Raw genomic sequence first — 13,375 nt, forward strand, 5'->3', positions numbered from 1 at the left:
ATCAGTTTCATTTTTATTAAATACAGCTATGATAGCATTACTAATTGCATCACAAGTCTTTTTCTGCAAATCAAAATATTCCAGAAACCTCTTATAAATTTCCCATTTATTTTCCTTCTTGTTAAAAAAAAAAAATACCTTAAAATCAGATCTAAGACACATCTGGAGTAACATCACAAAAACGTGGAGGGGAAAAAAAAAAAAAAAAACCCAGAGCTTTCTACCTTTCTTCTTAGATTGTCTTAGATATATTGTCCCCACACACAGGTAAAAGCTCATTCAGTGCTCTTTGAGATAAATAGTGAGCTATCTTTTCGTATTTTTTTTTAAACATAAATTGTATATTCTCTAAAAAACGGTCATTTTTAGTCAAAAACTCAGTTAAGCCCAAGAAGTTACCATTATCTGGGTCTCCTAACTAGTGGCTACTTCCCCTGAAAGACAACTTTCATGCGACTACAAAGATAGTAACATACAAAAATTCTTTTTTACAGCTCACATAAAAAGTCTGTTTCAGCAACAGTTTCTGGAACATGGAATGCTACCAACTAGGCTTTGTTCATAACATCTCAATGCTAATTTCTATTGCAACATTCTTGTGAGCAGGAAGAATAAAGTATAGCTCTTTCCAAGTTGTGTGTGTGCAACAGAATTTTTCTGGCTGTCACTCCACAATAACCAATCGAACAATGGAAACTCCACATAGGAATACCAACAATGTAGGAAAAGATAAATTGCTACTTACCATAAACAAGACACATTAAGTTGCAGACAGGCACAATTAACACAACACTTACACAAAGCTTTTGGGCACAGCCTTCATCAGCAAAAGAGAAACAGAGAAGTACATCATTCATACATACAGGCTAGCACACCTCACAAACACATGACTGCCAAGAGCTGCTGGTGCTGGTGGTCATATGTGCGTGAAGTGCGCTGAGCAAGTGTGGGTGAATGGTGTGTGATTCTCAGTTTCTCTTTTGTTGATAAAGGCTGTGGCCCAAAGCTTTGTGTAAGTGTCTTTTAATTGTGCCTGTCTGTAACTTATTGTGTCTTCTTTACAGTAAGTAGCAATTTATCTTTTCCTAAATTGCTGACACACTAACCAGGCTCTTTCTTATTTCACATTTGTTGTTAGAGCATTTGGAATACAAGTGATGCTTGGTAAATTTTCTACTTTGTTTGTCTATACACTACTGAACTGTTAAAGGTCAGTATTTGAAATGGCCATTCTAACAATTTTATCTCTATTGCTCTTATTAAATGGATGTGGCCATTGCCCAGGATCACTTAGATTCCAGTCACAGTCACTACATTCTAAGGGTTACTTACATTCAGTACTGGACTAGCTGTTGGAAAAGTAGCTACCTATTGGTTTTCTTAATCTTCTCTTGGTCTTTCACAAATTTTTCATTGCATTTAAATTTTCTGATCAGTTCTGTACATCAGATTTATGGGCATGAACCCACTTTATCATGGAAATAAATAATTAAAATACCTACAAAAATATTTTACATGAATAAGGGAAGTTTTAAATAACAGTGAAAGTAAGAGTACTACACTTTTTTAAAAAAAAAATTCTGTAATTTATTTCAGATTAAAAGCAATATAAAGAGAATTGCCTGATAGATTCAGATACCTGCAGTAATTGCACGAGCAGATAAGCCTAACTTTTCCAAAACCAACAGCTTGCATACTGCCTTACTCCTAATGCTAACTGAATAAATGAAAATAAGCTTGCAGTTAAAACTGAAACACACCACATGTATAACACTAGCACTCTGACAATAGAGCCAAGTGCGAAAACAATGGTTGTCAGTATTGTTGCCAACACCACTTTTATGAAAATAGCAAAGCCACAATGCTATAGTCTCTAAATTCCTGTTGGCTTATTATCAATGGAATAAACACTAGTCTTGTCACAAAAGCAGTTTTAGACAGTTGCTCAATCCATATTTAAATAATATTTAATCTCTAGAAATGTTATGATTGTTTGTCGCTGACAAATTTGCCAATGCTACATGTGGAGATTTATCATTTAATTGGCATTAGTAGTGTTCAGTCATTGCCACAGGTGATTATCAATATGTATTGTAAAACTGATTTCAACATTTAGACAGCTATAGCTTGTCCAGCCACTGATTTCAGTTGCCTGAGACTGCAGTCATGTGTGTGAGTTGGGTTTGCGTGTGTGTGTGTCTATTGTTGACGAAGGCCAGTGGCCGAAAGCTTAAATTGTGAGAGTCTTTTTGTTGTGCCCACCTGCGACTAAGCATCTCCGCTATATTGTGAGTAGCAACTTTCCTTCTCATAATATTGTTACAGTCCATCCTGGATTTTCCATTGTTTGAAAATATGAGAGAAGATATACTGTTGGAAAAGCCATGATTTCATAAAAATATTTCAGACTGAAATGCCAAAAAAATAATAACCTATTCCATGAGAGACGTTTTGTCAATAAATAGCACCTGGCATATAGGGAAAGAGGGCTGGCTAAAGATGAGGTTGGCTTAGAGGAGACATGAGTAGAAATCGGCTGTGAGGAAGTAAGCCCATTTGTGCCAAGGTGTCTGTAGTTCTGAGGGACCTTTATCATGAAGTCTAAATCACTGACACCATGAGTATGAAATAATTGTTGATGACACAAGCTGCACACATGGTTTATGCATCGGCATATGGGTCAAGGTGCAATCTTCATATGAGAGGCAATCATTCAGTTAAGGATGTTGTAGATGGCAATGTAGAAGTGATAATCTGGCAAAAAATGTTGTATGGAATTTTTGAGTAATTTTAAACAATTCTGACATATTGCATTAGAAATTTACTGAAGAACTCAAATAATATTTTTTGGACTAGGATCTGCCTGGTTTAACTCTTTCGTTGCCAAGTTTGTCCTAGCAGTGCATCTGCCTTGGCAGCATGGTGTGCCTCACACCAGTCTCACATATATTTATTATTTCTGACACAGTGTACAGTGTGCCCACTGCACTAAATGATTATTGCCTGACAGAAACAAGTCTTTACACTCAAGGAAAAGGTTATATTTCATCACTTCTTTTGGGTATGGTACAGTTCAAAAGATGCATACCTTGTGGCTTTGATATTGGGGAAGGCTGTGACATTTATTGAATGGAACGAACCTACATTTGTGGGGTGGGTCAATATCACACTATAGCCAAAAGTTTACACATTGTATTTTCTATCAACTGCTAAAGAACACTAAAAGCTAACTCCAAGATAAAATCTATAGATAGCATATTTATCTGCTAACGTCACATTTTCTGACACTTTGTCACAACAAATTGCACTAAAAGATGTAGTTTTGCAGAGGCGTTTAATGCTGTGAATGATACCTTCACTGCATTCTTAATGTTTTTCATATTTTTAGTTCACCTAACATGTTTAATGTTTCATGTGTGCTTGATACGCAGCATTTATGAGGTCGCACGACGAAAGAGTGATGTTTCTGTGATGTCACGTGTCTTGTTCTGTGATTTTCGGATGAATAAATAAACGCTGAATTGTGATCAAATCAAGCAGTGATGAAGAAAACGATCTTCATTGGCCCATATTACCCAGCATTTTCACACATTGGTACAAACTCTCTCCTGAGAAATAGAGCTCTTATATACAAATAATGTCAGATATTACAGAACATGTTTCTATTAAATTAATAAAAAATTTCCACAAACGTTTCGAAAATGTGAAGGTGAATAAAAGAAATTTGGAGACTGCAGGAAGCGAACCCATGAACTTCCACATAACTCCCGGTTCTTGACTGTATTCACTATACTGCCATAACCTCTCTGATATGTCATTAACTGACATTTTATTACAAAAAACTGTACCAAGAACATGTTTATAAATACTTGTATAAAACCAATCAAGTATGGGCTTCAATAAAACCCAATATGGTGTCTCTCAAGTTCTATTTGTGATGTACGTATGATGAAGGACAGGCAGGCTGAAGCGATTAAGCCTTCGGGAGGCCCATAAGAGCTGTACTCTTGTAGAAGTCATGCCCCCAAACCTCTGCTACATACAGCTAAACCAGCATTGCAAGCACACACAATATCAACAGTTCCAAAAATATTGACTGTTGTTATGTAAATTTATGTGGAAAATATTTAAGATCCATCCTGATAATTTAAATTCTGTGATACATTATTGAGAAGTGTATTTTAATATATACATTGTTGGGGGAAAAATTCACAACACCAAGGAGTGATGCCACTTAAAGAGAAGTTGGTAGACAAGTTTATACAGTTGAAACATGAAGTCCATTCATATTTTGCACCAGTTGCATAAGAGTTTCACTTTTAGTGCCACTATGAGGATGCAAATCAGGTTTGCTTTAAATGCATGCTGTAACAGTAGTGAGTGTTAGTTACCTTTGAGATTGGACATGCTGAGTTGACGTTAGTCAAGAATGCTTTGGAGGTGACAAAGATGTCATTATCAACACCTCACCGAGTTTTAATGAGGTCACATAACAGGGCTATGAGAAACTGCATGCAGGGATGTGGCTGTTGTGCATGATTGTTGGCAGTGGTGGTCACTAGAATGTACAGTCGCAAGAAGATTGGGCTCTCATGGCCATGCAGCACTACGGAGAGGGAAGACCATTCTGTTCAGCATGTGGCTATGGCACATCATGCAGCATCTGCAGCATTGGCACCACGGTGACACAAATTGGTTACTTCAAGGACAGCTCTCCACCCGACGCCCTGTATCGTGCATTCCACTGACCCCAAACCATCGCCATTTGCGATTTCAGTGAGTCAAGTGAGGGTTAATTGTATAGCAGGATGGCGGTCTGTTGTGTTTTTTGACGAAACCTGGTTCTGCCTGATGAAATCTGGTTCTGCCTCAGTGCCAGTGATGGCTGTGTGTTGTTTAGAAGGCCAGTTGAGGACCTGCAGCCAACCTGTGTGTATGCAAGACACACAGGAACTACATCTGGAGTTATGGTATGGGGTGTGATTTCATATGACAGCAGGAGCACTCTTGTGGTTATCCCATACACCCCAACTGCAATTTGTACATCAATCTAGTGATTTGACATGTTGTGCTGCCATTCAGGAACAACATTCCCAGGGGTGTTTTCCTACGGGATAACACTTGCCCAAATACTGCTGTTGTAAACCCAACATACTCTACAGTGTGTTGACATGTTGCCTTGGCCTGCTCAGTCACCAGATCTGTCTCCAGTTGAGTACATATGGGATGTCATCGGATGACAACTCCAGTGTCATCCACAAACATCATTAACTGTCCATGTATTGATCAACCAAGTCCAACAGGCATGGAACTCCCACAACCTGACATCCTGCATCTGTACAATACAAGACATACATCTTTGCATACTTACATTCAACATTCTGGCTGGTACACCGATTGTTAATGTACCAGCATTTCACATTTGGAATGGCTTAACTTGCAGTTACATTAACCTGTGATCTTGTAACGTTAATCAATTAAATATGTTACCTAGACAAATGTCATTTCCAGAATTTCATTACTCTACATTATTATTATTATTATTATTTTATTTATTTATTTTTGGTGTAGTAATTTTTTTCCATCAGTGTATTTTGGGGTGGCTCTGACTCAGAACCTTTAACTAGGAGCCGCATCTGGTTCAAAACGAGGAACAACACGCAATCACACATCAAATTGTTTATTGTAAATTACACATCTTCTCACAAGACTGTTTTCTTTTTCAGTTGATTAAATGCCTTTTGGAAACTGCCTTCCTCAGTTTGCAGAGGGCTTTTCTGTTTTCGATAAGTGGCCTCCTGGTTTTGTTCTTCCTTAGTGATGTTACTCTAAAATTTCATGAACAGCTCACATGCTATCTGTCCAAAAAATTTCAAGACTGCATTATCAGAAAAAAAATAGAGAAAAGTTAAATGGTTTTAATGCTTCAGATCTCCTACATACTTACCCCCCTCCTCACACACACACACACACACACACACACACACACACACACTTGTGTATAATGTATGTAACTGTCAGAAAGGTCTTTCTTTGGGAGGATGATCAGTTCAACTCGTGCCTCACATCTGCAGCTTCTTTGATTTGGCAAACCATCAGACATCCATTCTACACTGTCATAGGTTCATAGTTTATGGTTTCCTGTATACATGTGACTGAAGAAAGTGGATTGATTTCTATCACTGTTTCTGGTGTGTTCATGACTTCTAATTCTGAAATTTCTCCATTTCTGTTATATAAATTTTATCTCACTCTTGATGTTTGATTTTGTATATACCTGAATTTGTGTGGACTGATAATTTTGTTTACCCTGAGTGAACCTGTGCTTTTAGATTCCCTTTGGTTCAGCAGGCTATTCTAAGTCCTGTATTTTTCAGTAATGCATTTAATTTGTTGGATATATTTCCTGTGTATGATGTAGATATGTATAAGATTTTCTGTATTACTGGTGAAACTGTGGGACCTCAAGAATACAAATTGTATCCCTAAGGGGCCCCATTATGTCCCTAACATTGAAACTCCCAGCTACCAGTAATCCTACCCTCTGTGAATTCCCAGATCTTGCAGGCCAAGAGGCTTGCTCTGATACAGGACAAGTGACTGCACCTGGCTCAGCTACACATAGTGTCTGAAACTTGTTTGTCAGATGAACCAGTGAGGCCTTTTGATCCCCACCCCACCACCACCACCAGACAGACTTTCGATGTGCGCTCCACCTTGAGACAATGTCTAGCTCGATCTAGGGTCACTTTGAAACCAGTCATTAAAAAAAAGGGTGCATATTGGAGATAAAATAATAACAAAAGATAATAAACTGTCCTGAAATGGTCTTTGCTTGTTTTCTTCTTTTAGCTTTATTTCATATTTGTTGGGAAACAACAAAATTTTTACACTGGTGAATACAGTGCTACTCTGATTTAAGGTTTTTTTGACATTATCTTTAGGTTTTGCATTCAATTTGATAATTATAAAATCTACAGTACACTGATTTCAAATCTGTGCATTGCATTCTACCAGTGTCACAGTGAGTGTGGAGTCAAGAGAGCTCATTCAGAATCAACATTCTTTATTCAGAATGACTTCTGTACAATAGGTCAATGTCGGCATCCTGGTGGCCTGTGGTATCACGGATGCTGCGTGCAACAATTGCTGTGGGGGTAAGAACAACAGTCGCTGTGGGAGTATAAACCATCTATCCATCACAGTTCTAGAGACATGATGTCAACCGAGATGTGTGAAGAAATGTCGCACCATGCATGAAGTTTTAACACATTTATTCTTTACTACACTCCTGAATTAGTCAACTTATGTAAATCACTTACATGTGGCAGCACTTTTGACAGCTTTCAACAGTAAAGCACAAACAGCTGAAGGCAAAAGTAGTCTATGTCTGTAGAGCTCTGAAGAGGTGTTGCCATAAAAGCATTTACAAAATCACATTGTAGATACGCGAAGCAGATGCATCCAGTGTACAGAAATTGTCCGGGATATGATACTAAAAAACCCAGTTCATTTTTTGTTTCTGTTTCTAATAGAAAATTGGCAAAATGAATATCCAGACAATGACAGCTTTATTGTGAAGTTTAAGTTGGAGTACAGCACTGGGAACCTTTTGACCACCATCCTGAAGAGTTCTGCTTCTCCCTTCTAGACATAAACATTGTCACTACCAGGAAACAAAACATTTCATCCACACATTTCCTTGTGAAAATTTCCCATGATATTGCAGTTATCTGTTAGTGTAAAGTTCACATCTGAATTTGATGAATCAAAATTGTGAATCAAAGGCCACAGCTCCTTTTTCTGCCACTTTTTCTTTGGAAAGCAAGTGCAAGAAACATGAATAATAATTTTCTCAGCCTACAGATGATAAATGGCCACGATTAATCATAACAAAAAACAAAAAAAAAAAAAAAATTAAATTAATCCTGTCACTATTCATAAGTAATTTCTTACTTCAACATTTGACAATCTGCACCTGCACTCTTCAAACTGCTTTGTAACGCACCCTTGCAATGTAATCCACTAAGTGTGAAAGGCAACTAAGAAAGCTTCTTGTGACATCTATTAATGGTATTAATGAAGTTATTTGTACGACTAACAACAACATGAAGGACTGTATGTTTTGTTGTTTATTCACATTGTGATGAAATATTGAAATCTATATCCCACATTCGCACTATTAGTGGTGTTGACTTCTGCCTCATGTGTTCACTGTGGTGACAAAATTCATGGGATACCTTGTAATTGGTGTTGAATTCGTTCACCTGGCATAGTGCAGCAACTCACTATGGCATGGACTCAACGTGTCGCTGAAGTCCCCTGCAGAAATAATGAGCTATGCTGCCCCTATAGTTGTCCATAACTATGAAAGTGTTGCTGGTGCAGGATTTTTTTGCATGAACTGATCTCTTGGTTATGTCCCATAAATGTTACATGGAATTCATGTCATGGCTAAATCATTTGCTCAAACTGTCCAGAAAGTTCTACAAACGCATTGCAAACAATTGTGGCCCAGTGACATGGCGCTCTGTCATCCGTAAAAAATTCTATTGTTGTTTTGGAACATAAAGTCCATGAATGGCTGCAAATGATCCCCAAGTAACCAGAGGACCCAGTCCATTTCATGTAAACACAATCCACCACCAGCTTGCTTGGGGCCTTGTTAACAACCTGGGTCCATGGCTTCGTGGTGTCTGCACCACACTCAAACCCTACTATCAGCTCTTACCAACTGAAATCAGGACTTATCTGATCAGGCCACAGTTTTCCAGTCACCAGGGGTCCAACCGATATGGTCACGAGCCCATGAGAGGCACTGCAGATGATGTGCTGTAAGCAAAAGCACTTGGGTCGATTATCTGCTGCTGTAGCCTATTAATGCCAAATTTTCTTGCACTGTCCTAACAGGTACATTTTTCGTATGTTCCACTGCGGTTATTTCATGCAGTATTGGTTGCCAGTTAGCAATGACGACTCTGGGCAAACGCCTGCTCTTGGTCATTAAGTGAAGGCTGTTGGCCACTTTGTCCGCAGTGACAGGTAATGTCTGAAATTTGGTATTCTTGGTACACCTTTGACACTATGAATCTCGGATTATCGAATTCTCTAATGATTTCCAAAATGGAATGTTCCATTTGTCTAGCTCCAACCACCCTTCCGTGTTCAAAGTCTGCTAATTCCATTTGTGTAGTGATAATCACATTGGAAACCTTTCCACATTAAACACCCGAGTAAAAATGACTACTCCTCCAATGCACTGCTCTTTTATACCTTGTGTACACAATACTACTGCCATCCATAAATATGCATGTTGCTATCTCATGACTTGTCACCTCAGTGTATGTCACAGGCAGTTAAAAGGTTAAACATTACTACTCATTGCCTGTTGGTATGCTAATTCTAGCATTTGCTCTTCGTATTTTACACTATTCAACTGAGCTAAGATTTGTTTGATGAAATTAGTCAAAACTGGTTTCCTCTATCAAAAGTGTATGCAGGCCATATGCTGAATTCCAGTAACTTCTATTACTTCCTCTGTGGTGTCACCGCCAGACACCACACTTGCTAGGTGGTAGGTTAAATCGGCCGCGGTCCATTTAGTACATGTCGGACCCGCGTGTCGCCACTGTGTAATCGCAGACCTAGCGCCACCACAAGGCAGGTCTCGTGATACGAACAAGCACTCGCCCCAGTTGGACGGACGACCTAGTTAGCGACTAGATGTACGAAGCCTTTCTCTCTCATTAGCCGAGAGACAGAATAGCCTTCAGCTAAGTTAATGGCTACGAACTAGCAAGGCGCCATTAGCCTTACCTACTTTGAGAGTTTTAGTATAAATGTCTCAAGAAGAACGCTGTATTCATCACATAATAAAAGTTAAGTATAAAGCAGCTACGTACTTTTCTTGCTACCATTCAATAGTTATCCTGTTCCAGAATTGACGCCAGTCGGCGTGTGTGTACGCGTGCCTTTCTTTCAATCGGCTACCTCAAGTGGCGTAACAGTCTTGTTACGTCACTACATCCTCTGTGTGCAATTTTATTATAACATTAATATTCAGATGTATATAAAATCAACTGCCCCTTTAAAAAATTACAGGTAGCCGGAGCAGACTGACTGCCCTGTAAGGAGAATTGCAGTGGCTGGAAATTCAGAATTTTTGCACTGTGAAAATGTGGCATGGGAAACAAAAATAAGTTGTAGTTCTTACTGAGTAAGGCTACCAATAGAATCCTGTTAATCTGTAGCTATTACAATGAAAGGAACCCACAAGACAAGATTCAGAGACTCTTGTTTTAGGTTAATGTAAAGAGAAAAAACAAAGGTTTGCTTCAAATCAATCATCTTTAATGAGAATAACAGTACAGCCTACAAATGAATATGGAGTAATGGCCACTTGTGTAAGCGTACTGCTTTGCTGTAGTGATGATCAATCACTGTAATTTAAAAAGCTAATTCGTCAGTTGAAAAAGGAACATATCCAGCAAATGCAGAAGTAATTGTATCTAAATAAACAGCAAAAATCACATAAATATTAAAACATTACACTCTGAATAGGAAAAGAAACAAAAAATAATATCCAAACTCATGAGATTTTTTTAAAAAGATAAAGCAAGCATGTTTAATTTTTAGACAGCACAATAGTTGCAATACAAGTACATTTAAAATATTTGTTTGCAGTGATTTATTATAAGTTTCCTTGGCTGAATTTGTACTTTCACTATTGTAGACACTTTCCTCTCCTACCACCCTCCCAAATATGGTTTATTACCCTCCATTTGCATGGCATGTTATCTGATTATATCCTGATTTAATTTGTTGAGAGGGTCAATCCTTACCTTTCAAAAATATCACATAAGATTATTTGTGATCTTCAAAATTTATCACAAAATTACAACTGCCAGAGCTGCAATGTTGTTCACTTTATTTATTTCATGTTTTTATTTATTTTTTTTAATTTTTGCTTACAGTCCTAAATACTACTAGATTTCATCATACTTTAATACAATTTAACTAAATTGCAGCATTTTCTTGTATAGAATATTGTTAAATTTACATATCAATACTACCACAGTTAATAATGTATTTGAATTCAGTTATCTTAAACAAGGCAATAAGATTTTGCACAGAACAATCAGTACTGTCAAATCTTTCCTTCAAATAAAATATTATTATTATTATTATTGTGATTTTTTAAATTTTTTTTACAAAAAATTTTTGCTGCTTCACAGAATATATTTACAAACGATCATATTAAAGCTGCTTGTTGCGTACTTCTTGTAAAGGAAATCTGTGATGAAAACCCTGAATATAACTGAATTACTATTTCAGAGCAGAAGACTAGTGCAAAATTGCACACTGTAATTAACAAAATGATTGTAAATGTTTCTGAAGAAAGTACACATGTGCAAAAATTTGTGTGCGGGCAAAAGAACAGCCTGCAAAGATCTACACAGCTTTTGTCATAGCAGCACAGATACTTCTTTAACATCTCAGCAGGCATTAGGATTTCATGCTCGCAGGTAGCTATGAATACTTGGTGATGCCGGTGTAGCAGTTCGTCCTATGCGCCTCCCTCTGAAATGAAAAAGTACATTCACTACAGCCTTATACACAAAGATACATCCACACAGAGGTTTAATCAAATTTTTTACAGTTTGATATTGCATATCAAATCTGTACACTACATGTAACTGTCTACACAAAATAACATTCAAATAGTGGGGGCAGATAATGAAGGAGTCTAGATAGTATAAAACCCTGAATTCTGAATTGTGTGTTAAGGGCTTATTTGACCTAGGTTATTGTATGTACATCTACTAGTGCTAAGCATTCACGGTTCTGTAAAATAATTAATGAAGTTTGTATGTACCTTTTCTTTTTCTTCATTCTATATTTTTTTCCATTTCTGTTAACAATGCTTATCTTGTACTGAAATGGAATGGCTTTATGGGTACAAAAGCACTGTAATGTAATATGTCACAGTGTAATTTTGGAGTTTTGGTCCATTAGGAAAATTAATACATGTGAAAATGCGAAGAGACTGCTGAGAAGTGATGGTGAGTTATGTGGAGTAGCAACCGTGAGTGGAGTTGAATACCATGAATAAAATGGATTGTTGTCATGAGTTGCAGCGCCTCCAGTGGTGAATACTGTTGAAAACGAAATATCGTTACAAATGATTATTCATGTCCAGCCGATTCAGATGCCATAGTTTCTTCATATCTGATAAAACAGGATTCCATGCTTTACTTAGCAAGTATCCATTATCACGATGAATGATATTATCTGCTTGTCTGATTTCGACAGATTCTTTTAAAACACGAAGCATTTGCAACTACTTGCATCTCATTGTATAGCATCCTGTGTCCCTCTGTAAGGCAATGCTCAGCCACTGCAGATTTATCTGGTTGTAATAATCGCGTATGGCGATGATGTTCAATACGCTTGTTGTTAACGTTATGAATAGTTTGGCCAACGTAAATTTTCCCGCACTCACACAGAATGTTGTAAACACCAGACTTCCTCAAACCTAAATCATCTTTAACAGAGCCAAGAAGTACTAGAATCTTAGCTGGTGGACGAAAAACACATCTGATCTCATAATTCTTCAAAAGTCTACCTATCTTGGTGGACAGATTCCCAGCATATGGAGGGAAAGCCACAGACCTAAAGGTGTCTTCAGAAGGTTCAGGTAGAGGTCCAAACTCAAAAGCACATCGAATCTGTCGGTCCATATAGCCGTTATTATTGAACATGTCCTTAAGATGCTGCAGCTCCTGTGGTAAATTCTCAGCATCCGAGACAGCATATGCTCGTTTAACCAAGGTCCGAAGGACTCCTGTACATTGAAAAGGTGGATGGCAACTGGCAGCATGTAAATAGCTGTCAGTATGAGTCAGTTTCCTGTAAACACTGTGTCCTAGAGTTCCGTCTTCTTTTCTATAAACTAGTACATCCAAAAAAGGTAACTCTCCCTCCTTTTCAATTTCAATCGTGAATATGATGTTTAGACAGAATGATGATTAGACAGGAGGTTTCTCACCTTTTGCATCAGTCTTGGCTTCCACAAAGTAACATTTCTTCAACTGAACGAGCAGCTATTCAGTCTATTAGAGAGGACCGTGAACTGTTAATTTTACCAGCAGACAAAGGTAATGCTATCCTTTTAATCTCAAAGGCAAATTATGTGAATAAGATGTATGATTTACTTAAAGATATGTTATATCGTATAGTACAGAAGGATCCCACGGATCGCATAAAACGGACTACGATTTCACTTCTGAAGAAGTGTTCCTTACCTGAGGACACTATAAAAAAACTAAGTCCTGGTGTGGCCGTTCCACCTAGATTATACAGTTTGCCAAAGATC

At 37.7% G+C, this 13,375-nt stretch overlaps 1 protein-coding gene across 4 annotated transcripts in view; it reads right to left on the minus strand.

The window, feature by feature from the left end:
- Positions 1-10,328: 10,328 nt before the first annotated feature.
- Positions 10,329-13,375, minus strand: part of LOC126458327 (nuclear distribution protein nudE-like 1-A) — a 166,543-nt gene continuing 163,496 nt past the window's right edge. For 3 of the 4 annotated variants that reach the window (XM_050095284.1, XM_050095286.1, XM_050095283.1), the window contains one exon: positions 10,329-11,580. In XM_050095284.1, coding sequence (XP_049951241.1) covers positions 11,514-11,580 — 67 coding nt within the window. In that variant the 3' untranslated portion in view covers positions 10,329-11,513. The remainder of the gene's footprint in view (positions 11,581-13,375) is intronic. The other variant, XR_007585614.1, reaches the window with a different exon arrangement.

Source organism: Schistocerca serialis, chromosome 2, assembly GCF_023864345.2.
Source record: "Schistocerca serialis cubense isolate TAMUIC-IGC-003099 chromosome 2, iqSchSeri2.2, whole genome shotgun sequence".
Lineage (NCBI taxonomy): Eukaryota > Metazoa > Arthropoda > Insecta > Orthoptera > Acrididae > Schistocerca > Schistocerca serialis.